Source organism: Podarcis muralis, chromosome 6 (genome assembly GCF_964188315.1).
Source record: "Podarcis muralis chromosome 6, rPodMur119.hap1.1, whole genome shotgun sequence".
Taxonomy (NCBI): domain Eukaryota; kingdom Metazoa; phylum Chordata; class Lepidosauria; order Squamata; family Lacertidae; genus Podarcis; species Podarcis muralis.
In genome coordinates this window covers 27,923,107-27,950,495 of record NC_135660.1, presented here as the reverse complement: position 1 = coordinate 27,950,495, position 27,389 = coordinate 27,923,107, and the positions used below count along the sequence as shown (strand labels likewise).

The 27,389-nt window shown below is 42.6% G+C and overlaps 1 protein-coding gene across 2 annotated transcripts in view; it reads left to right on the top strand.

Moving 5' to 3' along the window:
- Positions 1-27,182, top strand: part of GRK7 (G protein-coupled receptor kinase 7) — a 42,694-nt gene extending 15,512 nt beyond the window's left edge. The window contains exons 3-5 of one of the 2 annotated variants that reach the window (XM_028731184.2): positions 15,898-16,169; positions 23,618-23,706; positions 25,671-25,755. In XM_028731184.2, coding sequence (XP_028587017.2) covers positions 15,898-16,169; positions 23,618-23,696 — 351 coding nt within the window. In that variant the 3' untranslated portion in view covers positions 23,697-23,706; positions 25,671-25,755. Of the gene's footprint in view, positions 1-15,897; positions 16,170-23,617; positions 23,707-25,670 lie in introns of both variants that reach the window. The other variant, XM_028731183.2, reaches the window with a different exon arrangement.
- The last annotated feature ends 207 nt before the right edge of the window (positions 27,183-27,389 follow it).

Here is a 27,389-nt window from a genome sequence, read left to right as displayed (position 1 = left end):
CGGCACCCCGTGAAGGGAGGAAGGAGTGAGCTCTACAAAACAGCTGATAGGGCTAAATTCAGCTTGTTTTTCCCCCTGTTCAACAGTTCTTGTGCCATGGCAAATAAAGGATGGACACACAGATTTGCATCTATGTTTGGTTTACAAGACTCATCGGGTTTGTTTTGTAAAGAGCTGTGGGAAAAGGTAGACATATCTTAATCACACTTTCCTTATGCTGACGGACCCCGTAGGGAGGGTTGCATTGTGACTCTCCCACTCCACCCCAGTTCTCTTAGCTTAAATACCACACTGCTTCTGCCAGGACATGAGCAATACAATGCACTCAGCTGGACATTTTCTCTCTCTTCAGTGCATAAAACAATTTTCAGCTCTGGATGCCTTGTCTTTCTAAAAGAAAAAAAAATCACTTCAGTTTGCTTGAACTTCTTTAGTGCTGCTAAATGCAAGCAGCCGAGCATGGCTTTGGGGCATGTGTTATAAAAAAAATGGAGCCACTTTTTAAAAGAGAGATAATGTTTATTAAACAAAATCAAGCTACATATCTAAATCTTCTACTGCCTCTTGCAACAGGTGATATATGTTGCCAGGGTTACATTGTGCAAATGTATTTTGCAAATCTATAGGGCATCAGTGAGGAATCAACATGCTTTTGTAACATTTGAAAGATCAGGTGAAAGTATAATCAAGTCAGTGTTGTGTACATCTGATTATGTATATAATATTGTTTATATAGATGCTAGTTCCTAGCTTCCAACTCCTTGTCCTACTCTAGCATAGCCAAGAAATGGAAGTAGAGATCAGGGTTAGGAGCTGACTTCTCAATGGATCCCACTTTACTAGGGGCAAATAGACTGCTATCTGGGTTATAGCAAGACCTGCCCCCTAGTACCCAGACACTGGGGCCACCAAAGGAACAGGCCACTAATTGTTGGAAGCCATCTGGATCACAATATACGTAGTGTAATATGTTGCCCTCCATATCTGAGCCACTGTTTAACCCTGAAAGAATGGGTGAAGTTTCGCACCAGACCTTTCTCAAACAATTAAAATACCCCTCTAAGGCAGGTGTGTGTGTGCGCGCGCGTGTGCGCGCACGCGCACACACACACACACACACACACTCTTAATTAAACTTGTATGTCTATGCAAATAGTTTATTTTCCCTGTAAATACTGCTAAGTGAGCTGTAAAGCAATGAAACTCTCCCAGCAAGCTGTAAAAGAATGTGGTTTTTGTTTTGTTTTGTTTAACATGTTTGCTAGCTCATGTACTTGGCTCCATAAACACTTCCTACATGACTATGTGGATGCCCCTGCTCCAGATAATGGGGAGGAAATGTAAATGAAGAGGGGAAGAAGACTTAAGATAGCCCTCAATTCATGCTACATTTCTGCATTATTTTGATGCAGGAGGGGATATTACTGGGTGTATTTTATTTTGCAGATCATGTGGTATTGGAGATGTGGATAAAGAAAGCTTCTGCTTGGTGCATTATCAGATCTCTTATGTGTTCCTTCCCACTGGTGACTTCATGATATATGAATGGTCAGGAGATAGTAATGAAATAGCCAATGTCTTCTTCCAGTCTTCTCCCAACCCAGATGAAGGGGTGACCTGGGATAGAAGATATAACTCTCACCTTAACTATCGCCTTTTCTCCCTTAATGATTAGCAGCCTTCATTTCTATTTCCAATTATCACTACACTTGGGGCTAACTCTATGGTGGTGGCAAAACCTCATAGATAACCCTTGTCTCTGAGAAGCTCTGCTTCTACTGTCTCTGTGTGCCAAGTGGATAGAGATGCTTTATGTACCCCTAGTAGTCCTTGCTATATATATGCCCTCCCATTTTTCTGCTGACACCATAATAGCAAGTCTTAGATAAAAGAGTGTTGGAGGTAATGTAATCAGTGATATTTTTCTAGAAAAAAGGTGCTGGAACTCTTTGTTCAAGATTTTTTTTATTCCCGGAGAGGTGCCAGAACCAAGTTCCAATGATTTCTGGCTGGGGGGTGGGGGGGGGGAAACCCTGAGTATAATATACAAACGTGGGTGTGATCCCAGCTGTTTGTTAATTATCCATAAAGTAAAAATGTTTAGGATTGAACTATATACTAATACTGACTTGGGTCTTCTTATGCTCCACACACTTGAGAGAAGTACCAGAAGACTTGGAAGAACCTGAGATATGTGCAAGTGCAAAACAACAACAACAACACACCCCTAGATGAGGCAGAAACAAGATCCATAGAAGGAAAGTGGCAAGGGGTCAAGCGGAAGTGTGGATGATCCCTGAGTGGGGTGAGACAGATAACTAGGTGGGGTAGTTGAACAGGAAGCCGGAGAAGCATAGATATACAAAGGGTAGAATGAACCATCTGATCACCCAGCTGGTTCACATTTGAAAGCTGTTTTTCATGTTGCCAGAGATAGAACATAGCAATGTTCCTTTATATGAAATTGTGGCACTGCTCCATCTATCTCAGTACTGTCTGCACTGACTGACAGTGGATCACCAGGGTTTCAGACAGGCTTCTCTCTCAACCCTACCTGGAGATGCTGAGGACTGAACCTGAGTTCAGGACTGAGGACTGAACCTGAGTTCTGCATGCAAAGCACCTCGCCTGAACCATGATCCTTCCTCAAGCGGTATTAGGAGACCTCCTATTCCAGGCTTCCTCAACCTCGGCCCTCCAGATGTTTTGAGACTACAGTTCCCATCAATCCTGACCACTGGTCCTGCTGGCTAGGGATCATGGGAGTTGTAGGCCAAAACCATCTGGAGGGCCGAGGTTGAGGAAGTCTGTCCTATTCCCTTCACAGAGCTACAATTTTCAGAGTTCCCTGGGAAGAGGGATTGATTGTTAAGCTACTCTGATAATTGTAGCTCCTAATAATTCTGAACACCCTTTAAAAACTACAGTTCCCAGAAGTCTTTGGGGGAAGCTGTGACCGTTAAAAATGGTATAATACTGCTCTAAATGTACAGTACAGATGGGGAAGATGGAATAGAACAGAGTGGTTGGAATCCTACCCTAAACAGAAGCTTTCCATGCTGCAATAGTTTGTTGCAGGGTAGGACTGTTAAATATCTAATTGGCCGGCAATTTTCCCCATCCGTGTTTCTATGATCAAATTAGATTAGTGAAGTAGTTCTGCCTTCTTTTTAGAATGGGAGTTTTTGAGGAGCCAATTTGTTAACACAAAAAGAAAAGCATGTTCTGTTGTGCGTGCCTCTCTCTCCCTTTCCCAGTGAAATGGTAATGGTGCAGAAGATGGAAGAAGGAGGCAATGAGTAAAAGAAGAATGTGGGAGGCAAGTCATGCTTGCATTCCTACATTCTAGGGATACATAGGAGTCTCTCGTGTTCCTATCTGTCATAGTCCTTGCAGTGAGGAGGGAAATTTGGAGAAAGCTACCAAACGATCATCAGCTAGAGCTTTGATGGAGGAGGAATTCCGTTCAGTTCACGTTTAAAAGTGAACGTACCTAATCCACAATTTCCAAAGCAATATGTGAACCAAACAAACCTAGCCTTCAAAATTCACACTTCTTTGAATTTTGTAATGTTGTCATTCAGCCAATTAGCGTACAAATGCATACATATAGAAATGCATGTACAGTGGTACCTCGGGTTAAGAACTTAATTCGTTCCGGAGGTCCGTTCTTAACCTGAAACTGTTCTCAACCTGAAGCACCACTTTAGCTAATGGGGCCTCCTGCTGCCGCCTCACCGCCGGAGCACGATTTCTGTTCTTATCCTGAAGCAAAGTTCTTAACCCAAGGTACTATTTCTGGGTTAGCGGAGTCTGTAACCTGAAGCGTATGTAACCCGAGGTACCACTGTATTAGTAAAAATAACATACAAAAATGCATTATGCTAGGGAAAACTGCTTTGGAAAAATGTGCATATTGTGTTATCCTTAGCTTAATAACTTTCAGAATCCAGAATGCCCATAAACATAAGATAAACTTGATTAACTATTTGTGAAATGAGGAGTCCCTATTAAAGGAAGCCATAGCTTCTCTACTGCTGAATCAGTCTCCTGCTTAGAGGTCCCTTCCAGTCTCATCTGATTCACTTAAAGCGATAGCATCCTCACACATAATAGGAGAAATGTGCACTAAAATGCTGTTGAATTTTCAGCAAATGGCCTAACCACTCATTATATTCATGATGTCATTAGCGATCACAGAAGGATTTTTTAAACATTTGCAAGAGGGCAGGTTCAATTGTCTTCAGGAATGCAGCATTTCTGAAAATTTATTCACCACCACCACCGCGGTGCAGCAATTAGTATTAGGGGCAAAGGATCTCATTGGCACCAATGGAATATTTCCCCCTAATACTAACTTGTTGGGGTGTGTGGTTTAACTGATCTCACAGCTGGGAAAGGAAGACTATTATTACACCATTCCATGCTCTGCATTCCTGTGGGCAATTCCCCACCCACCCAGCTCCTATGCCTAGTATTGACTTGTTCTTTTCTTAAAATACATTAACAATGTGATTAGCAATTGTGTTGTGTAACTTGTAACTTGGAAAAGACCCTGTTGTTGGGAAAGATGGAGGGCACAAGGAGAAGGGGACGACAGAGGACAAGATGGTTGGACAGTGTTCTCAAAGCTACCAACATGAGTCTGACTAAACTGCGGGAGGCAGTGGAAGACAGGAGTGCCTGGCGTGCTCTGGCCCATGGGGTCAAGAAGAGTCGGATACGACTAAACAACAGCAACTTGGAGTCAGGTCCTTTTTTAAAAAGCAACAAACATGATAGAGGTTTATATGGACAGATTGGGGAAAGTGGAGTTTTCCTGCCCAGTAGGAAGAGAGAGGGCGAGTTGAAGTCACTGTTGGACAAATAGTATGAGTACTTGGGCAATTCTCACATGGCCTCCTCAAGGTAACAACACAAGTTGGGGGCATGTTGAAGCTACAGCAGGGCTTCTGTCTGTTTAAGAGCTCTGGAATGGTATGGTGTTTCAAAAAATGCAGTCTCCACCAGGGTGTGGAGAACTATACTTGCCTTCCTCAGTTTATAGCAGGACTAGCTATCCTGTGGTCTTCCTGAAGGTGCTGGTCTTCACCCTGTCATCTCTGAAACATTAGCCAGGCTGTCTAGGGCTGATGAGAGCTGGAGTCTGACAAAAATATGGAGAATTACACATTCACCACCCCAAGTTTATGGGGAAAGAAACCTGATTTATTTATTTTTAATCTATCATCATCATCATCATCATCATTTGCATTTATAGTCCACCATTCTTTCAAGGAGCATAAGGTGGCATACAGAGTTATCCCCATCTCCACTGTATCCTCACAAACAACCCTGTGAGGTATGTTGGGCTGATATCTGTGATTGATAGTCGCCTATTTAATTTAGTGGAGTGAAGTTTAAATGCTTGAGGAGGCTCCTTTGGGAGGAAGAAAGGGGTGTAAATTCAGTAAATAAAGTTACTTAAATAACTGGTCCTATTGCTTTTCAGTTATTTATTTAACTTTAAAGGTAAAGGGACCCCTGACCATTAGGTCCAGTCGTGGCCAACTCTGGGGTTGCGGCGCTCATCTCGCTCATCTCGCTTTACTGGCCGAAGTAGCCGGCGTACAGCTTCTGGGTCATGTGGCCAGCATGACTAAGCCGCTTCTGGCGAACCAGAGCAGCGCACGGAAATGCTGTTTACCTTCCCGCTGGAGCCATACCTATTTATCTACTTGAATTTTGACATGCTTTCGAACTGCTAGGTTGGCAGGAGCAGGGACCGAGCAACGGGAGCTCACCCCGTTGCGGGGATTCAAACTGCTGACCTTCTGATCGGCAAGTCCTAGGCTCTGTGGTTTAATCCACAGCGCCACCCGCGTCCCTTACTTTACTCATTGAATTTACACTTCTCTCTTCCTCCCAAAGGGGCCTGCTTGACACCCAAATGACAATGAACATATTAAATGGCCCGATTTGACCAGCCAGCCCATCATTGCCTACTTTGACTGACAGTGACTTTCTGGTATTCCAACCCTCTTTCATCACCTGTTACTTTTTAGTTAGAGATGCCCAAAGGTTGAAATGGAACCCTTCTGCGGAGGAAAGAGGCTCACCCATTGGCCTCTATGGGAATGCTTTCATTCCACCTGCCACTCTCTCTCAATTCCTCATATCCCATTCACTTGTCCTCTGTTTCCCCAATACTTTTGCTTCCTTTACTGCCCTATCATTTTTTTAAAAAACAAAACCAGTCTGCAGCTTTTCTTTTCTCTTTTGACCTGGAAGGGAGCAACTTAACTGGCTTTCCTTTAACTTACTCTTGCTTTGGAAACCAGTGGCTACGTTCTTAATACACTGTCTTTTAGCCATCGGAATCTGATTAACACTAATGAGACTTATGCAGTTAAAAATGTACCGCCTCAGCCTGCAAATGTGACCCCTTGGTGCTATCTCTGACTTCATAAGCGCCTGCTATTTTGAGAGAAAGGGTCAGCAGTTCTTTCTCTGGTATGACTATTGAAATTCAATTCCTGCTGTAGAATGGTACGCTAATATCCAGGCAATCAGATTATGATATACCGTATTTTTCACTCTATAGGATGCACTGGACCATAGGACGCACCGGACCATAGGAGGGGGAGAAGAGGGGAAAAAATTCTCCCCCTCTCTGCTCAGCGCCCCTTCAGCGAAGTGGCAGGAGAAATGGAGCCACTTCCATTTCTCCTCCTGCTTCGCTGAAGGGGCACTGCGCAGAGAGGGAAAACCGTGCAGCGCCTCTCCAGCGAAGCGAAGCCTGGAGAGCAAGAGGGATCGGTGTGCACCGACCCCTCTCGCTCTCCAGGCTTCAGACGGCTATCCGCAAGCCTTTGAAGCGCAGCGGGAACTCCCGCTGTGCTCCGAAGGCTTGCGGATAGCTGCCTGAAGCCCCCGGAGCACAGCGCGAACTCCCGCTGCGCTCCGGGGGCTTCAGGCAGTTTCAGCGAAAGCAACGCAAAGCCTCCAGAGCACGGGGGAGCTCTCCCTCTGCGCTTCGGAGGCTTCGCGTTGCTATCGCTGAAGCCAAGGAGCCCACATTCGCTCCATAGGATGCACACACATTTTCCCTTAATTTTTGGAGGGGGGAAAGTGCGTCCTATAGAGTGAAAAATACGGTACACTGCGTGTCCACTCCAGAAGTGAGCCCATTGTGTTCAGTGAGGCTTACTTCCTTTTAGAAGTTTTTTGGGCTTACAGCCACAGCCCACTGAGGGTAAAAACAATGGCACTGTTCAGACAATCGTTCCTGGTTCTGTAAACCATCATAAACCTCGTCAGTCCTCCCCTCCTGCAATTCTACACCAGCTTCAGTGTGATGATTCTGGTTTATATTAAACCAGGGCTTCCCCATTACGTCCAAACATCCCAGCTAATTTTCCTGGTTTGTTAACTAGCATTAAGCCAGAATTCCCTGGGTCAAATGTCAAGTGGAACTCTGGCTTACTACAAGCCAGGCTTACTACAAGGGATGGGGGCATGCACAACCCCACTGGAGGAATTCACTTTTTCAGTTCCATTCCCTTTTCTGAGTAGCAGATTTCAACTGAAACTGAAATCTGGTGCGCTACACTCACATGTCAATTCGTTCGCTGTAATTTAGTTGTTCACTTTAACTGAACGCTCCAGATGTTTTTGTGCATGTGTGTTTGTTTTGCTTGTGGTTTATTGTAATTGCATCATACATTTTGTAGTTCGGAGCCTCCCTAAAAATTTATTACAAATGTGTGCCTTACTCACAGTTTTGCTGCACCGAAAGTTAATATGTTATAGGAGTGAAAGTGGTTTGGGTTAAGTTCATCAAACGGTTACATATATAGTGTGATAATGCATGACGTTTATTCATAAAATAATAAATTAAATATATTTTTTAAAACACGGCAACCAGAATTTGGCTCATATTTTTTTTTAAATGATGGAATCAAGTCTATAGCAAACAGACCATTTTCACCTTTGTTGCTAAAATAGGGTGAAATGACTATAAAAGTCCAGTGTTAGGATTACTTGTATTTAAGTTTTCTCATTGGGCCATAATCCTCAATACAGAAATTAGAAATCATATACCACTGAAATAAAAAAGACTAAGTTCCATAAAATGACTTGGGATTGTGGTAAGATACTTTTTTGATCTTTTATTTAAGTGTAACCTTCAGTATCCATTTCTCCAAAAAGGTAAACTTAGAGATCTGCAGAATATTGATTTTCTTAGCTTTTCCAGATTACATCATTTTGAATATAAACAGGTTAAAAATAATAAAAAGAAGAATGTCCGAGTTCAAAACTGAAATGGAAATTTTCACTTTGGATCCAAATTTCCTTTAAAAACCCTTTCACAAAAATAGGTTGGACCCCAAAAGTGTGGAAATCTATAATAACCTTGAACTTCCAAAAGTTACTCTGCAGCTTAATCTAGCTAAAAAAACTTAATCTGTGCCTAGACACCAGTAAATTATTTCCTGTGAAACATGTTGGATCCTCTATTTGAAGATCTTTTATTGATGAATGGTGAATTTCAGGTCAACAAAGATTGCCAGAGAAACTCCAGTGTGAAACTGCTGAACTAGGGCAGTGAACACACCATGCATTTAAAAATACATTTAAAGCATATGATTTCCCCCAAGCAATCCTGGAAACTGGAAGTGAAAGATAGTTCTAATTAAAATATTCCCCAAATGCGTTTTCCTCTCATTCCTCCTTCTAGGTTTTCCTCCTTACTGTGTCTTGGCTATAGGATGAAAATTAATCACAGTAGAAAAATGATGTACCAATGGCAAAGGTAAAAAATGTAAAGGTAAATGACTGCTGGACAGTTAAGTCCAGTTAAAAGCAACTATGGGGTGCGGCACTCATTTCGCTTCAGGCCGAGGGAGCGGGCATTTGTCCACAGACAGCTTTCCGGGTCATGTGGCCAGCATGACTAAACCGCTTCTATGGCAACAGAACATCATGATGGAAACCTTCCCACCATAGCAGTACCTATTTATCTACTTGCACTGGTGTGCTTTCGAACTGCTAGGTTGGCAGGAGCTGGGAGAGAGCAACAGGAGCTCACCCTGTTGTACAGATTCGAACCACTGACCTTCTGATCGGCAAGGCTCAGTGGTTTAGACCATAGTGCTACCTGCGTCCCTTTTACCAATGGCGAACACACACACACACACACACACACACACACACACACACACTGCACTGGCTCCCTGTTTGTGCAATGCTCTCCCCAGGGAGGTTTGGCTGGCGCTTTCATTATACAGGCAACCCCCGGTAAGGTTACATTTCCTAGGGGTTACATTTCAAGGCACCTCACACATCAGTGAAATCATACAATTGAAAAAGTTTGCAAACACCCTGTTGTGCCCCTGCCCCACCTATGCCCTGCCCTGTTCCTTGCATTATTATTATTTTTTTACTTTTTTGGTCACTTCTGGGTTCGGTTTGACGCGCGTATGGAGAATTGAAGGGTTCGTTCAATCAATGTATTGAACATTGCTGCACCTATGGGCTCCTTTTTGTCTTGCTACTACTCTTGCCTGACTGCCTCTTCTTACCATCAGCACACAGCATTTCCTCCTTTGGGCTCTGCACGAGATCCCCCCCCCCTCCCTGAGTCACCTTTTCTCATTTCTGTTTTCCTCTACTCCATTCGCTGCATCTTCTCTCCTTCCTTCTTCAGGCCTTTATTTTCATCACATAGCCTCTTTCGAGATCCTCACATCATAGCCCATTTCCTAATCTCTTTTTTTTTTTTAAATAATTTTTATTGCATTTTTTCAGACATAGGCAGAAAAAAACAAAAGAAAGAAAAAAAAAAAAAAAAAACAAAAAGCAAATACAAAGAATCATAACCTTTCAACAACTTATTTCTATCGAGCTTCCCCGCATCTCCCGCACAATGCATTCTTAACAATAAATTTATCAGCAAATTATAACCTTGTTTCGTGTGTTTCTTTTATACTTTCAATTGCAGTTTAAGTTTAAATCCCTTGTTGTCCATTTACTCTAAAAACAGAATATATTATCATTTTTAACATTTAAACATTGATTCTTTCAATAATGTTATCCAATTCCGTAAATGTTGCATTCTCATTGCTGGGGCTAGCATTTCAAATTATGCATCATTTTATAGTTCATATAACTTATAAAATTTTTGCAAGTAATTCTTAAATTTTTTCCAGTCCTCCTCCATTGCTTCTTCTCCCAGGTCTCGGATTCTGGCAGTCATTTCGGCCAATTCCATATAGTCAATCAGTTGCATTTGCCACTCTTCCAGCGTGGGTAAATCTTGAGTCTTCCAGTGTTTGGCGATCAAAATTCTTGCTGCAGTGGTAGCATACATAAAAAACGTTCTATCCTTCTTTAAAACCTTTTGGCCGTCCCATTTCCTAATCTCAGCTCTGTAGCCAGGGTGCAGACAGTGACTCACCAGGAGGACTGGTTCTCAGGGTGGTCATTTATGCATCACAGATAGAAAGGAAATGCATGGGAGGGGAGGAAGGGGACAAAAGGTTGCATCCAATGTTAGTCCTACTCAAAGTAGGCCCATAAAAAATAATGGGCATGACTGAACGTAAGGTCATTAATTTAATGGGTCTATTCTGAGCAGAACTTAGTTGGCTGTTGTTGTTGTTTAGTCGTTAAGTCGTGTCCGACTCTTCGTGACCCCATGGACCAGAGCACGCCAGGCACCTCTGTCCCCCACTACCTCCCACAGTTTGGTCAAACTCATGCTGGTAACCTCGAAAACACTATCCAACCATCTCGTCCTCTGTTGCCCCCTTCTCCTTGTGCCCTCCATCTTTCCCAGCATCAGTGTCTTCTCCAGGGAGTCTTCTCTTCTCATGAGGTGGCCAAAGTACTGGAGCCTCAGCTTCACGATCTGTCCTTCCAGTGAGCACTCAGGGCTGATTTCCTTAAGAATGGATGCGTTTGATCTTCTTGCAGTCCATGGGACTCTCAAGAGTCTTCTCCAGCACCATAATTCAAAAGCATCAATTCTTCGGCGATCAGCCTTCTTTATGGTCCAGCTCTCACTTCCATACATCACTACTGGGAAAACCATGGCTTTAACTATACGGACCTTTGTTAGCAAGGTGACGTCTCTACTTCTCAAGATGCTGTCTAGGCCTGTCATTGCCCTTCTCCCAAGAAGCAACTTAGTTGCCTACACCACAAATATTTGCATATGCTAATTTATATGTTGTTGTTTAGTCATTTAGTCATGTCCGACTCTTCGTGACCCCATGGACCAGAGCACACCAGGCACTCCTGTCTTCCACTGCCTCTCGCAGTTTGGTCAAACTCATGTTAGTAGCTTTGAGAACACTGTCCAACCATCTCGTCCTCTGTTGTCCCTTTTATATTTATACGTACAGATGCACATTTAGACATTATTGCTATCATTTCAATGGAAATACAATACATCTCTCCATACTGGTGAAAGACTGACCCTTGGGCCTACTCAGTCTGATTGGCAACTTCAAGACCCCTTCTCTCCCTTTTTATGCCTGTATTCTTTAAACTGGACTTAGACGGCAATATTTCATAGAGATAGTCCTCTGTAAAGTGGAACACATAGCCAGCTGACTGGTTGACCCCCCCACCCCAACTAAGAATAAAACAAACAAACAATTATAAGATGACTTCTATTTAAAGAATGGAAACTTGTTATAAGCGTGAGGAGAAAAATCTGCTTCTATGTGTTTTAAAACAGTAATGGCTGGTTTTTCCTCAAAATATTATATTCAATCATTAATTCATTCTATTTTCATTTTGCTTTTCAGCCAGCTGGCTCCAAGAGTGGATTACACTAATAAAATAATCAGATTAAAACGCAATAAAACTGTATTTAAAATTGCATTTAAAATCCATCAACTGAAACCATCAAGAACAATAGATAGGCACAATTGTAGCTACCAGAAGCAAAGAGGAGCAGCCCCAGTTGAGCATTTGTTGATAGACCCATGTGTGCTGGGATAAGCTGTAAAAGTGTTGTGTAATGGAAGGGAGCTCCCCCCCCCCCATCCCTTTCTATGGACATGTCCATGTGAGAGCTATGTATTGCTGAGAATCCACTGTTTTCTCATTTGTCTTCCTAATACGCTCAGGTGCGCATTTGCTTCAGCCTTTGTTTCGGCTGCAAATATGCTGCTTACAGATCACACTTGTAGGCATTCCCTTCTTTTGGCATAATCCACATTGCGTTCATCTTATCCCACCTGCCAATTAGTCAAGTCAAGTCAAATAACCTTTATTGGCACCACATAAGAACATTCAGAATAGATAGGCCAGTGCGATCTCGTTGCCACCCAACGGCGCAGTCACCCGCCAAAGGGCGGAAGAGGCAAGCAATCCACCTCATTTCTGCAGGTTTCCAGCAAGGGCAGGATGTGAGGGCGATCTGGCTGTGACATCTGTCGCCCCATTGATCGCCCGGGTTGATTCAGCTGATCTGGCTGGCTAGGCGCGTGTCCCCTTCTTCCCTCACCGCTCCATGTGCGTCCCTCCCGAAGCTGCGCGCTCAGTGGAAGAAGACAACCATCCCAGATAGAAGGAGTGTACCGTTCTTTGGTCAAGGGTATACAATAGCTGTGCTCCCCAGCTAGAACCTCCAAACAAGCCAATTATTTAAACTCACCCCTTCCATTAGACTCATAACTAGGCATGCATAACAGCTAGCCACAGTTGTGTGTCTGTTGTGCTCAGTTTTGTTGTTGGGTTTTTCCACATGCATACTTTTCTGGAAATCCAGAAAAGAACGTATCTGGAAAACCTTAGCATGCACACAAATCATGAACAAAACCTTTCGTAAGAGCACCAAAGGAAAGAGAGAAAATGTGAGAGAGAGCACTGTTCCTAGATTTGGAAGTGTGAGGTTCAATAAAAAAGGGGGGAAATGATTTTTTAACACTCAGTAGTGGGGGTGGGGGGGTGCGGCCTGACCCTGGTGTCATCACTGAGGGGGGTGACAAAATGACAAAAATATGAGGTGTTTTTTTAAAAAAAAAATTGGGCTCACGAAACTTTTTAGTTCAGTCAACAAAAAATTCGGCAGCATTTTAGTGCGATTTTCTCCCTATCGACACACCTTTGTATACACTTTTGATGAATGTACTCATAGTTATAAGCAATAACTCCGCACAGTATGTGTTTTTGTATCATATGCTATTTTCCCGTTTTTCTTTTTTATATATACATACTTCCCCTTAAAATGTGCATTTCTTGTAAACACTGGTTGGTTGGAGAACTGCATTCAATTCAGATAAGTACAAATTTTGAACAATGGTTGTGTTTTGGTTCTCATATTGTTTTGATAGATTTGATAGATACAGCTTTGAACTGAATCATATTTCTCCCCCATCCCTAGTCCCAGCTAGGAATGCTTGAGGAATTAGATCTTTGTGAATTCTGGTACAAAATGACCACATCTGTATTTCCAATGGGGGTGTTGGAACAAGCTATTCTCCAAGACTGGATCTCCATTGATCTGCTAAACGTTATTCAATTGAATGTTCTATAAGGTTCAATGGCAATTTCCCTTTGTCGGTGACTTGCTGCTCTGCAGCGTCCTCTGGTGTCACATTTTAACATTATAAACGAGTGTAGATCTGCCCCAAATCTCAGTTTCACAAATGGTAAAGGTAAAGGGACCCCTGACCATTAGGTCCAGTCATGACCGACTCTGGGGTTGCGGCGTTCATCTCGCTTTATTGGCCGAGGGAGCAGCTTCCAGGTCATGTGGCCAGCATGACTAAGCCGCTTCTGGCGAACCAGAGCAGTGCACGGAAACACCATTTACCTTCCCGCTGGAGCGGTACCTATTTATCTACTTGTACTTTGACGTGCTTTTGAACTGCTAGATTGGCAGGAGCAGGAACCGAGCAATGGGAGCTCACCCCATCGCGTGGATTCGAACCACCGACCTTCTGATCGGCAAGTCTTAGGCTCTGTGGTTTAACCCACAGCACCACACAAATGGTACTGAAGAATTAAAGATGATTGCAGGCATTAAACTATCCTAAGGCTTCTGCAGTTTGTATCAATGGCATTTCAAGCACAACCCAAGCTGCTATGAATAAGTGCCACTTATACTTTGTACCAAAACCCTATGTGTGCCAAGACAAATCTTAAAAGTATTCTGTGCTTCTGTTCCACATAATTATTATTTGCTTGTTCCAATGGTTTCCTATTCCTATATTCCTTGTAGTATCTCAGCTACACTGTGGGCTAGGATAGGCTATTAATGCCTTGAAAGGTCTGCCATTGAGCTTCATAACTGATTGGGAAATGTCTTATAGGTGCATTTTAATTGAACAAATTTCTGCAGTATCTCCAAGTTTTTGCAGATTCACTAAGAATGTTTTTTTTAAAAAAAAGGTTCTCAAAATAAGATAAAAGCTATCCAAAAACAGGAATTGGTTTTTTTAAAAAGTAAAATAATTTAGAACAAACAACAATACAACCCCTATTTTTTCAGATTAATTTGCCAATTAAAAAGGGAGCATTGCTCTGCTACATATATCACCAGCTTTGGGATAATAATAATGATGATGATGATGATGATAATTTATTTCTTTATACCCCACCCACTATGGGTGGCTCCCAACAGAATAAAAAAGCAATAAAATATCAAACATTAAAAACTTCCCTAAACAGGGCTGCCTTCAGATGTCTTCTAAAAGGCAGATAGTTCTTTATTTCCTTGACATCTGATGGGAGAGTGTTCCACAGGGCAGGCTCCACTACCAAGAAGGTCCTCTGCCTGGTTCCCTGTAGCTTCACTTCTCGCAGTGAGGGAACCGAATAACAGTTGTTATAGAGTTGGAAGGGACCCCGAGGATCATCTAGTGCAACCCCCTGCATTGCAGGAAAGTCAGCTAGACCATGCATGACAGATGGCTACCCAACCTCTGGTTACAAACCTCCAAAGAAGGAGTGTCCACGACCTTACAAGGGAGTCTGTTCCATTGTCAAACAGCTCTTACTGTCAGAAAGGGCTTCTCGGTTTAGTTAGTCAGAATCTCCTTTTTTTTTGTAACTTGAAGAGATTGGTTTGGGTCCTACCTTCTGGGTGGTGCTCTGGTCTAAAGCACTGAGCCTCTTGGGCTTGCTGATCTGAGGGTCGACGGTTCGAATCCGTACGACAGGGTGAGCTCCTGTTGCTCTGTCCCAGCTCCTGCCAACCTAGCAGTTCAAAAGCATGCCAGTGCAAGTAGATAAATAGGTACCACTGCAGTGGGAAGGTAAACGACGTTTCCATCATGGTGTCCCGTTGCGCCAGAAGTGATTTAGTCCTACTGGCCACATGACCAGGAAAGCGGTCTGTGGACAAATGCCGGCTTCCTCAGCCTGAAGCGAGTTGAGCACCACGCCCCATAACTGGACATAACTTAACCATCCAGGGCTCCTTTACCTTTTTTTTACCTTACCCTCCAGAGCAGGAGAAAACAAGCTTGCTCCATCCGATGTGACAGCCCTTTATATATTTGAAGACTACTTTTGAGTGTGAATATCTTGGGTATTTTTCCTTGACCCATTGGTGAGCTTTATGCTCCCTTATATTGGGATGTGTGTTAACTGTTAATTGTTGCATTTTTTCTATGTTCTATTACAATTATTATACTTTTCATTATGTATCATTATTGTATTCCTGTATTTAGACTTCTTTATGTGAATTGCTTTCAGCACAGATGCATTTGTGGAAAACATGGTATGCAAATAATTTGGCTGTAACTATGATAGACATCTGTCTCAAGAGACGATTGTTTTCATTACTAGTAATTGTAGCTGAAAATGCAATTGTACATGATTAATCAAAAAAATATTTACCCCCCTCAGGGACATTGCTTTTTTAGGATTACTAAAGCTGTCTTTTCATCGTCACAGGCTGGAACTAATGGATACATGGCTCCTGAAATCCTAAACGAAGAGAATTACACCTACTCAGTGGACTGGTTTGCTATGGGGTGTAGTATTTATGAGATGGTTGCTGGTCGAACTCCATTCAAGGATTTCAAAGAGAAAGTTGACAAAAGTGAAGTTAAAAGAAGAACCATAGAAGATGAGGTGAAGTTTGAGCATGCTAACTTTGATGAGCCAACAAAAGATATCTGTAAAGCGTTCTTGGCAAAGAAACCAGCAGATCGTTTGGGAACCAGGTACGATTCTATTTACCTTGACTGAAAAAAGAAGTTAAGGGGTAATGTCATCAATTCATTTTAGGGAAATGAGGTTCATGGGTTCTGTAGAGTTTTCTAAGACTGTTTACGCTGGAAATGTCCAAACGTGTCTCGTTGTTAATGTTGGCCAGAAAGCGGAACGGAGCTATCATAAATTGGATGTACATTTTACCCTATGTAAGTTTTGTGTACTCTTACAGCAGAACAGACACGGGAAAACTGACTTCATGTATCAAAATGCTTTAAATGTTTCATTTAAGGGTGGCTATCCTATTGGCGTTCAGTAACACCTGGAATTTAGTAACCATAAGTAGACTGAAAGGAAAACACTTTAACTTTAACTAGGCAGGGATATTATCTCAAGTCTGAAGTTCTTCTCTGATGGTTGTGGTCACGTACATTTCAAGCAGATTTAAGGCACACGTAAAGTGCAAGGCTTCCTCCAAAGAATGCCAGCAACTGTAATTTATTAAGGATGCTGGGAATTATGGCTCTGTGAGGAGTAAACTATGTTTCTGAGAATACTTTGTGGGAAGCCATGACTGCTAAATGTGCTTAAATCTATGGTGTAGGTGTGGCCAGGTAACTTTTAAAGAACAGGGAGAAGAAGAAGAGTTTGGATTTGATATCCGCTTTATCACTACCCTCAGGAGTCTCAAAGCAGCTAACATTCTCCTTTCCCTTCCTCCCCCACAACAAACACTCTGTGAGGTGAGTGGAGCTGAGAGACTTCAGAGAAGTGTGACTGGCCCAAGGTCACCCAGCAGCTGCATGTGGAGGAGCGGGGACGCAAACCCGGTTCACCAGATTATGAGACTACCACTCTTAACCACTACACCACACTGGCTCTCTTATGGAAAAAATACTTTCCATAATTGTTTTCCTCCGAAGCCATAGTACGGAATGCATTCTTAGAGCTGCTTTGCTCTTTTAATGAACTTCCAATTCATGGCCAGTGCATTGAAATACAGTTTCCTGAGTCTGTCTTTTTCCTTTGTTCCCTTGTGCGCAGGTGATGTCCAGTCATGACACAACAATAAGGGCTGTACTTTGGTTGTAAAATACAGCCTATGTAAACTACAGCGCACAATCCTTAATCTACCCCCATCAATAATATTATTACAGGCAACCCCAGTCTGTGCTGAGCCATGCACAGGATTCCAGGGGGCTTGGCCCTCAACCAGTGTCTGTGCTCCTTTGTAGAATTGAAGATGTGGCAGAAGCTGTCGTGCCTTTAAGAAATATTATTTGTTCACATATCTACACCTGGATTTAGATGGAGGAAGTCTAGTTCCTACAGCATGGTCATCTCAAGAGGGTCTTAGGGAACAGCAGGGCAGCACTGGAGTTCAAGGCATCTCTCCCAGCCTGCCTTCAACCAACCAGCCAAGATTGTTCTGCCCTTTTTTTCAGGTGCCAAACTCTTCCTGTGACATCATATCCAGTTACCTTGGCAACCTTCCAGATTTCCTGTCTGTGTTCACACCTCATGGCAGGGGAGTTCTCTTGCATTGCAAATGCTCCCCCAATGGCCCTGCATTTGTTTCTTAATGACCTTGGCTGGGCCAGGTTTTCTTGCATAGGTTAGCCCAGAAATCCCCCTACAGCTTGTATTTCCCCTTCATATCCCAAATAATCAAAATCCTGCCATTTATTAATGTTTAGGGTTTGGGAGGGGGTCCCCCACTGAGCCTCTTGGGCTTGCCGATCAGAAGGTTGGCAGATCAAATCCCCGCAATGGGGTGAGCTTCCGTTGCTCTGTCCCAGCTTCTGCCCATCTAGCAGTTCAAAAGCATACCAGTACAAGTACATAAATAGGTACTGCTGCGGCGGGAAGGTAAACGGCATTTCCATGAGCTCTGTCTTCTGTCACAGTGTCCCCTTGTGCCAGAAGTGGTTTAGTCCTGCTGGCCACATGACTCGGAAAGATGTCTGTGGGCAAACGACAGCTCCCTCAGCTTGAAAGCGAGATGAGCGCTGCACCCCATAGTCGAATTCGACTGGACTTAACAGTCCAGGGGTCCTTTACCTTTTTACCTTAAGCAAAATCCTATCATTTATTAATGTTGGGGGGGAGGTCCCGCCAAAACCTATAACACCACCCCTTTTTGGAGAAAGGTTCATATTTCCATAGATGTGCAAAAGAAATAACAGAAAAGTTGCTAACAACATTTAGAACAATCAAACATCAAAGCAGACCATAGCACAGTGACACGTTTAAAAACACAATATCACTTCCTCTCCAAGGGATACCCCAGCTAAGGGCGCAACAGCAAGGGTTGTGCTTGGGCTGATAGGCTCCTCTTTGTAAATTATGATGCACAATCCTTAATTCACCTCTATAATGTGCCTTGAGAAACAAAAGTATTCCAGTGTGCCATTTGTGTATGTGCCACTTTTCAGAGTTATGATAGCAGCACATGCAGTTCTCTGCTTCCAATCTGCCGGGGGGAGAGAGAGAGTGAAAGTGGGATAGCTAAGAGAATGGAAGGAAGAATTTGGCCAAATTCAAACGTACTTAAACCTTGGTTATAGTTGGGAATAAGTATCACAAGGGTAAACCAAACTCCACACAGAAAGGTGGGTTTCAAGGAAGATTTGAAGGAAGGGAAAGAGTTTAGAGTTGAAAACATCAGTGGGATAAATTTTAATTAATGTGGTTCTACATCAGATCTTCGTATTGTTTGGGGCTTATGGACACATTGGCAACCTGGAAAGACTAGCATGGGCAGGGCCGTTTTAAGCATATCCCGCGCTGTGGTGCAAAGCTCCCTCCGACCCCCCCCCCCATTTCCCAGGGTCTTTTAGGGAGGATGCTGCTGCCAGCAGGGCTGGAGCAGGCAGGCAGTGGCTGGAAGGCGGCTCCTCCGGCGGGGAAGAGGTGGAGGCTGGATGTGGCGCCTCCCGGCTGAGCTGGCCGCTTTGTGCCACGGTGGCCATGGCAGACAGAGGCTGTGGGTGCGGCGCTGCTTTGGCGCGGCATGGCGGAGGCGGGCGAGGGCACTGCGTTCAGCCTCCGCCTCTTCCCTGGCACCTTCCGGAACTTGGCGCCCTGGCGCCCCTCGCCACTAGCCTCTATGGGTAAGACGCCCCTGAGCATGGGCACAACACACACTTCACAACCATGAACCCACCACATCCTGTTCTACTGGCTGTGGTAAATGCTTCACCCTCCCCAAATCCTTGTTCTCATTTGTTCCTTGTGCTACATTTACAACCCCTGATCTCTGTGTTCTAGTCAGCAGTCAGGATTTTCAGTGAGCCTAAAACTGGCTATTTGCTCAAGGGCAAACATATATTCCTATGTTGTTTCTGCAGGAGAGTTTAAGAATGCAGGCAGAATCCTGCAGCACACCCTGCAGAATATCACATAGGAATATACAGCTAGAAGTGGGAGGGAGTTGCATGGGTTTTTAAGTGATTTGATTTTTCCAAAGGTCTTGGAGCAACGGGTGCATGGCTTCTTGAACTCATGGAACTCTTGAACTCATAGCATCATTTCCTTTTGTCAGAAGGCCAAAGCGTACAACCTTGTGCGCTGAGGTATAGTCTCGTTTGGATCACCCTGTACTGTTTCAGTGGGGAATTCTAATGTGTCCAGAGGATGTGATTCTTCCCTTCACAGTATGAGTAAATTCAACTATTTCTAGTTCTGTGTGACACAATTCAAGATGTAAAAAGTGTTAGGCAACTTCCCTCGCTCCAGTTCTGTCACTTAAAGAGAAAGCAAGCTTTCAAGTTTTTGTTATTTTGAGGCTGCATACAGTAGACGTCAGGATATATACAAACACACATTCTAAATGCTTAAGTCACTTCAGCCAAATTGTCAACCTAATCATAGGTCTCTTGTCCAGGGACAACCAAAGTGGTGCCATCCAGTTGTTGCAGCGTTATATAAATATATTTTATCTTTAAAAAATCCTGCTTAAAGAAACATGCAAGACTTATCATAATCTAATATTGGGGCCCCTTCCAACTTTTCAATTCTGTGATTCATGACTAATTCTCTGTTACCAATGAACCATGCTATCTGAATGAAACCCAGAGGCAAGGTGAGGTAAAATAAGGTTTTGTGCTACTTTTTGGAAAAAAGGCCCCTATAAGCAGGAGAGAAAGGGTTAAGAATAGAAAACGCAGACCATTAGATGAAATAAATACAAACTGCAGCAGATAATGTCAAGGACAGCCATGAACAGTAATGAGACCATAAAAAGCATAAGAGTTAAGCACAAAGCCAGGGTACTGGAATAACAAACTCATATATAGACAGGCAGGAAAAGGTGGTCTTTGCCATGATGAACATAAGAAGAGTCCTGCTGGATCAGGCCAAGGCCCCATCCAGTCCAGTATCATGTTCTTACTGTGGCTAGCCAGAAGCCCTCGGGAAGACCACAAGCAGGTGTCATAGCATTTATGTAATTTTTTTCTTATCAACCGAAAGATGTCAAAAGAAGCTAAGAAAGAACCTGCTGAATCAGGGCAGTGGCCCAACTAGTCCAACAACCTGTCCTGTTCTAACAGTGGCCTGTGAGGAAACCTGCAAGCGGGACCTGCAAGCGGGACCCCTCCTGCGGTTTCCAGCAAGCAGTATTCAGTAGAAGAGTTTGGATTTGATATCCCGCTTTATCACTACCCGAAGGAGTCTCAAAGCGGCTAACATTCTCCTTTCCCTTCCTCCCCACAACAAACACTCTGTGAGCTGAGTGGGGCTGAGAGACTTCAGAGAAGTGTGACTAGCCCAAGGTCACCCAGCAGCTGCATGTGGAGGAGCGGGGATGCGAACCCGGTTCACCAGATTACGAGACTACCGCTCTTAACCACTACACCACACTGGCTCTCAGTGTCAGTGGAGGTTCAGCATAGCCATTAGGAGGCCAAACACACCTTCCAAGGAAGGATGTCCCAAAGTAAAAGGAACAACCTACCTTAAGAAAATAAGTTCCATACTCTGTACATTTCTGCCTGTGTTTTATAACCTGTCATTCAACCCCACCCTACGTTTTACATGTGGTAATGTTCTTCCAGCTACTCATGAAGTCTGCAAAAGGGCAAAGGAACCTTTTTTTTTTATTACACCACATCCGTGTTCCTGATCCTGTACGATCCTGCTGCAGCTTGCTAAATGTTATATTAACCTCTGAGGGAATCGGAGAACCGCCTCGCAACCGTTATTTGTGCAGATGTTTTTCACGCTGCTGTTGATATTCCGAAATATGCTGCTTTAGCATTCCTTGCTAGTGGTGGTATTTTCTGCATGAGTACGAAGAGGATTCCACTCCCTGCCCCCTGCCCCAGTCCCCTTCTCACCATTCAGCAATAAATTTGTTACTCTGAGTCTCTCAAAAGCAATATAATAAGATAATTCACAAAGAAGCACTGGAACAAAAGTAAGGGGGGAAAGACAAATTCAAGGCATAGACCTCTAGTCTTGTTTTACACATTGTTGTTAGTGCCAGTAGTGGAAACACATATATCGAAATCCATGAATGGTCTTACAGGGTTCAAAAGGACCATAGATGTTGTCATATTATGTGAAGTAATTTGAAATATTCAGATGAAGAAGAAGAAGAAGAAGAGTTTGGATTTGATATCCCGCCTTTCACTCCCTTTAAGGAGTCTCAAAGCGGCTAACATTCTCCTTTCCCTTCCTCCCCCACAACAAACACTCTGTGAGGTGAGTGGGGCTGAGAGACTTCAAAGAAGTGTGACTAGCCCAAGGTCACCCAGCAGCTGCATGTGGAGGAGCGGAGACGCGAACCCAGTTCCCCAGATTACGAGACTACCGCTCTTAACCACTACACCACACTGGCTCTTGGGGTGGGAGAGAGAAGCTACCCACAGTATACTGGAGGTAGCAGAAAGCCTGTCTATGCCCATTATACTGGAGATATTGTTGAAGAACAGCTCATCCTTATTGTAAAGATTAGCTAAAGATTCTAAGGTCATTGAGACCTTGGGTGATCTATTTAAGTACCTGTTGCGTAAGTTAAAGCTTCTCATAGGCAGCTTTAATAAGCACACCTGACCATTTAAAAATGTTCTGTTGTTTGTGATCAAGAGCCAGCATCAAAAGAGCTAGGGTCAGAAGAGATTAACTATTTCATCTCCTAGGAGATTTGTATAATTATATTTTGTACTCTTTGCCATGTGCGAACAAAAATAAACACAAAACCCTTCAGGCAAGTCCATCTCCCAGATGGGAAAGATAAATGATGAGCACAGGAAATTGCTCATCCACAAACAGATATAATTTATTTGCCTTGCAATGTTTATATAGTGCACTTCAAAATTAATTTACAGAGCCATATACCATACAGGATTATGACAAAGTAGCACAAAGCAACAACTAAAGAACAATAAAAGCAACGTAATACGCAACTAAAATTAAAATTAGCAATAAATTTTCAAGCAATGGCCTCAAAGGCTAGGACCAGACACTTGTCAAGTCCAGTAAAGCAACAAGTGTTGCATTCGCCATTGTGGAAGCAACTACTGAGAAGGGGCAGAGGAGAGAGACAGGAATATTTTGAGAATCCTTTTAAATTGTTCGCCAGTGTGCAGGTTTCCTGAAATAATAATAATAATAATAATAATAATAATAATAATAATAATAATAATAATTTATTATTTATACCCCGCCCATCTGGCTGGGCCTCCCCAGCCACTCTGGGTGGCTTCCAACAAAACACCAAAATACAATAGTCCTTCAGATATTAAAAGCTTCCCTAAACAGGGTTGACTTCAGATGTCTCCTAAAAGTCTGGTAGTTGTTTTTTCCTTTGACATCTGGTGGGAGGGTGTTCCACAGGGTGGGTGCCACTACTGAGAAGGCCCTCTGCCTGGTTCCCTGTAGCCTCACTTCTCGCAATGAGGGAACCACCAGAAGGCCCTCAGCGCTGGACTTCAGTGTCTGGGCAGAACGATGGGGGTGGAGACGCTCCTTCAGGTATACTGGACCGAGGCCGTTTAGGGCTTTAAAGGTCAGCACCAACACTTTGAATTGTGCTCGGAAACGTAAAGGTATAAATAAGTCTGTTTATGAATTTGGTAAATTATAACATCAAATTCAATGGCTTCTGTTCAGGACAAATTGGAGTTGTGCTGGGTTTATTTGCCAACAAACAAAATGATACAAAGCTGGATCTCATGGAAGGGCTGGTGATATATAGAGAATGAGCTCTGTTTAGGTAAATGTGCCTGCAAGTTCTCAAGCAGTCTTTATCTGGAAGGGGGAAAGGGAGATCCATCAGATACCCAATCCTGGAAAATCTGTGGATCTCCTACTCTTTACTCTTATAAGGTCCCAATGGCCTCTTGTTTACTTTTGTACATGCATGTATTTCAGCCTGGAGGTGGTGCTAAAATGCCACTTTGTAAGCAGGGGGTGATAGCTCTTGAATTTGTTTAAATGTTATTCCCTACCACAGCCTGCAGGCATTCAACTCAGCAGCAAGTAGGAGCTGGAGTGGGGTGGAGGCTGATGTGTTCCTCCTAAGCTGGCAGTAGTCATTTTCAGGTACCACATTTTTTTCCTGGCCTGTGGGTCACACACCTCTGAGATTCTATGCATATCCACCAACATTTCACAGAATAAAAGGGAGGCATGTTTATAGCATCCCAGTTTTCTAACTGAAAATCACCACCCAAGACCCCGCTGCAACTTACACATTGCCGAAAGCCCTGCTCTGTTATATGCTGCAGTGTCAATGCAGCGTATTAGCTATCGACTAAAAACAGCATGACGTGGGTGGCGCTGTGGGTTAAATCACAGAGCCTAGGACTTGCCGATCAGAAGGTTGGTGGTTCGAATCCCCACGACGGGGTGAGCTCCCGTTGCTCGGTCCCTGCTCCTGCCAACCTACCAGTTCGAAAGCATGTCAAAGTGCAAGTAGATAAATAGGTACCGCTCCGGCGTTTCCGTGCACTGCTCTGGTTCGCCAGAAGCGGCTTAGTCATGCTGGCCACATGACCCGGAAGCTGTACGCCAGCTCACTTGGCCAATAAAGCGAGATGAGCGTCGCAACCCCAGAGTCATCCGCAACTAGACCTAATGGTCAGGGGTCCCTTTACCTTTACCTTACATTTGCATCTTATTAAAATCTCTGTCATCTTTACAAATATTGGAAGAACTTATTTATAAATAAATAAATGGTCAGGGGTCCCTTTACCTTTGGCTTTAAAAACAAAAAGAATGGCATCTCTTGTGTGCAAAATGGCATGCTGTGCACCTAATGGTGCCTTAGCATTAGCATACATGCAGGTATATGCTTGCATACCAGATACACAATGCTCCCACTCCACGCTCAGAAATGTAATGTGTAGAAACCCAGGGAAGGAGCTGGATCCTGAAGAATGACAACTCTAGCAACTCACCTTGACAACGTTTTAATGAGGCAGCCCTGAAAGGCAAAAATGGAAACATCAGTTTTCTGGGCTCAGATTTCAAAAATTGGAGCTGTCTCTGGTAATCAAGGACAGATGAGGGAAGTGGTAGACCGTGATTCTCAGTTTATTCCCCAAAAAACAATTCTAATACAATTTATATACTGCTTGATCGTAAGAATGGAACGGAACTGAAAGTGGTTTACAAAATTATATTATTACGAATAATCAGGGTGAAAAGAGTAATAAGAATTGTATATTCTTCTTGTACATTCTTATTGCTTTGTATTATTATGATACAATAATAATTGTAGCCTTGCAGTTCCTTAATCACAAGAAGGCTTTAAACACTATAGTGTAATATCCATTTGACATTGACTAAGCTCTCCAGGAGATGGACAGTCCTGACATTTTCAGTGATCAGAAAATGGTCGAACAATGTCAAATGCATTTTTGTCTTTAAGACTGTTGGGGTCTTCTCAAAGGGACCACCTGGGCATCCTGGGCAGACTGTCCTTCTATGCTTCTTGGAGAAAAGGTAGAGGACAGAAGGAATTCTATTTAAATGCACAAACATACACACCATTTGGTATTCAACGAGTTTGCATTAGAGCTGCTTTTCAATTCTGATGCTTTTAGGGCCCCTGCATATTTAACACATTTTAAATTGCCTCCTGATTCCTTTATTATTGTAAGCCACACATGAAAGTGTCTGAAGAATTAGGTTAAAATCTCTATAATACATGAACATGTTCCTAGGTCTGCTTACCAGAATCTTTATTAATATTAGATGAATGTTATGTCTAGTTTACCGTAAATAGTGCAGCATATCTAAAGTCTAGTGTTAAGACTGATGTTGATGCTTATGTTTCCAAAACATGATGGTTTGAAGAGACCTACTTCCAAGTAAATATTCTTCAAATTTGCTTTTCAGCCAGATTAAAACTTGGTCCGTGAAGTAGAAAAGCCTTTTGTACCTTGAGCTAAGAATACATCAAACTAACATTTTTGATCATTTCTCTCTGATTTTGCAGTTGAATATACCTAAGATCTATGCATGTTTGAGTTTAACCTTGAAATTCTCTTGTCTTATTGCAGGAGTAATGATGATGATCCCAGGAAGCATGCTTTCTTCAAATCAATAAACTTCCACAGGCTGGAGGCAGGCCTTATAGATCCTCCCTTTGTGCCAGATCCCAGCGTTGTCTATGCCAAAGATGTTGCAGACATTGCCGACTTCTCTGAAGTCCGGGGGATAGAGTTTGATGACAAAGACAAGAAATTCTTCAAGAAATTTGCAACAGGTGCTATCCCAATACCTTGGCAGGAAGAAGTCATTCAAACAGGACTGTTTGAAGACCTGAACAATCCCCACAGATTAGTTGCTGACTCGAAATCTGGAGTTTGTTTGTTGTTATAAATATTGCACCAGAAATGTAAGGGTGGGAACGCACCATTGAACCTTCCATTATTTCAAAGACTTTAAGGTGTGTAGCAAGAACTCATTGTCGTCATAAAGGCAAGCCGAATAAACTGTTCTCTTCCATTTTGGTATTTTATTGGAAATTTTCAATGAAGAATGAGGATTATTTTAAAATAGCATGATGGATTAACAACTCATGGTGATTTCTGGATAAAATACACAAAATCATTTGGATATATATTTTCCTCCCTTGAGACTGCTTCTGCTTTGTTAGGTTTCAGTAGTGATACATCCAAGTTCTTTATGAAAAAGACTGATCACTGGAGTGACACAGTGGGTCTAAACTGATTGCAGTTAAGTAGGAAACTCAATAAAAGTGTATATAGGCTATGCTTCTCCATTTATTAAGTATTAAAACAATAGTCAACATATTTTTGCTACTGATTGCAACTTCCTATCAGATTTCCTGATAGTATCTTTTCACTCTGATGAAAGCTGTAGTTTAAATTAAACTACAAAATGAATCACACCAGTATGTAACTGGTCTTTAAAGAGACAATAATATAAATGCAATAGGAGTGTTTATTCAGCAAGCAATGGGATTAAAAGAAATGGTTAATTGTTTTTACAAGTGCTTTTAATGTTGGAAACTAATGTACATAACGTGTCTATCTTAAATGTGTACTACATCTGGTTCTTTTACAAATCTTGGTAAATCTCTCATTTTGACATTTCTTTTTTGTGTTTGAGGGTGTTCTGAAGCTGGTTAACTTAGGCAGGCAAATCTTAGATAAAAATGTCTAGTTATTGGGGGTTCTTCAACAGCAGAAGTTCATTTATGCAAGTTATGTCCCACCCTAAATTCTCAGATGAAATTATTTCTGTGGCCCTGCAGAACTGTATAAACTTAAAAGCGAGCATGCAATTGAACACTTGGGGAGGTTTATGATTGGAGAAAATCTCAAAACAGATGGCACCAAATTACTCACTGATAAATGTAATTTTTAAAATTATGCCATTTACAATCTTGAACCTTAGCCTGCCTCCCAATCAGTTTATCTGTGTGGTTGCCAGGCATCCAGCAGTGTGACTCGAATTCTGATCGCATTCTGAATTTCATCCAGTAAAACTTTAATTAGATATTGTTGTGATTCAAAGTTTTGTATAAAACTGAGTTAATCTACAAAGAGCTGTGTCTCCTCTGTTTATTCCCTACTATTTCAGCTTTTTTGTTTCACAATCTGCACATCTTATCCTCAATAATACTGATACTTGAAAGTGAGAAAAAGCCTTACTTCAGATGAAGTGACTCGAGGAAAACAGGCAGAAGCCTGAGCCAAAAAGATCTTTTGTTTTTGTGCATTCCTTTAACTGAAGGGAAAACATTACAAAAA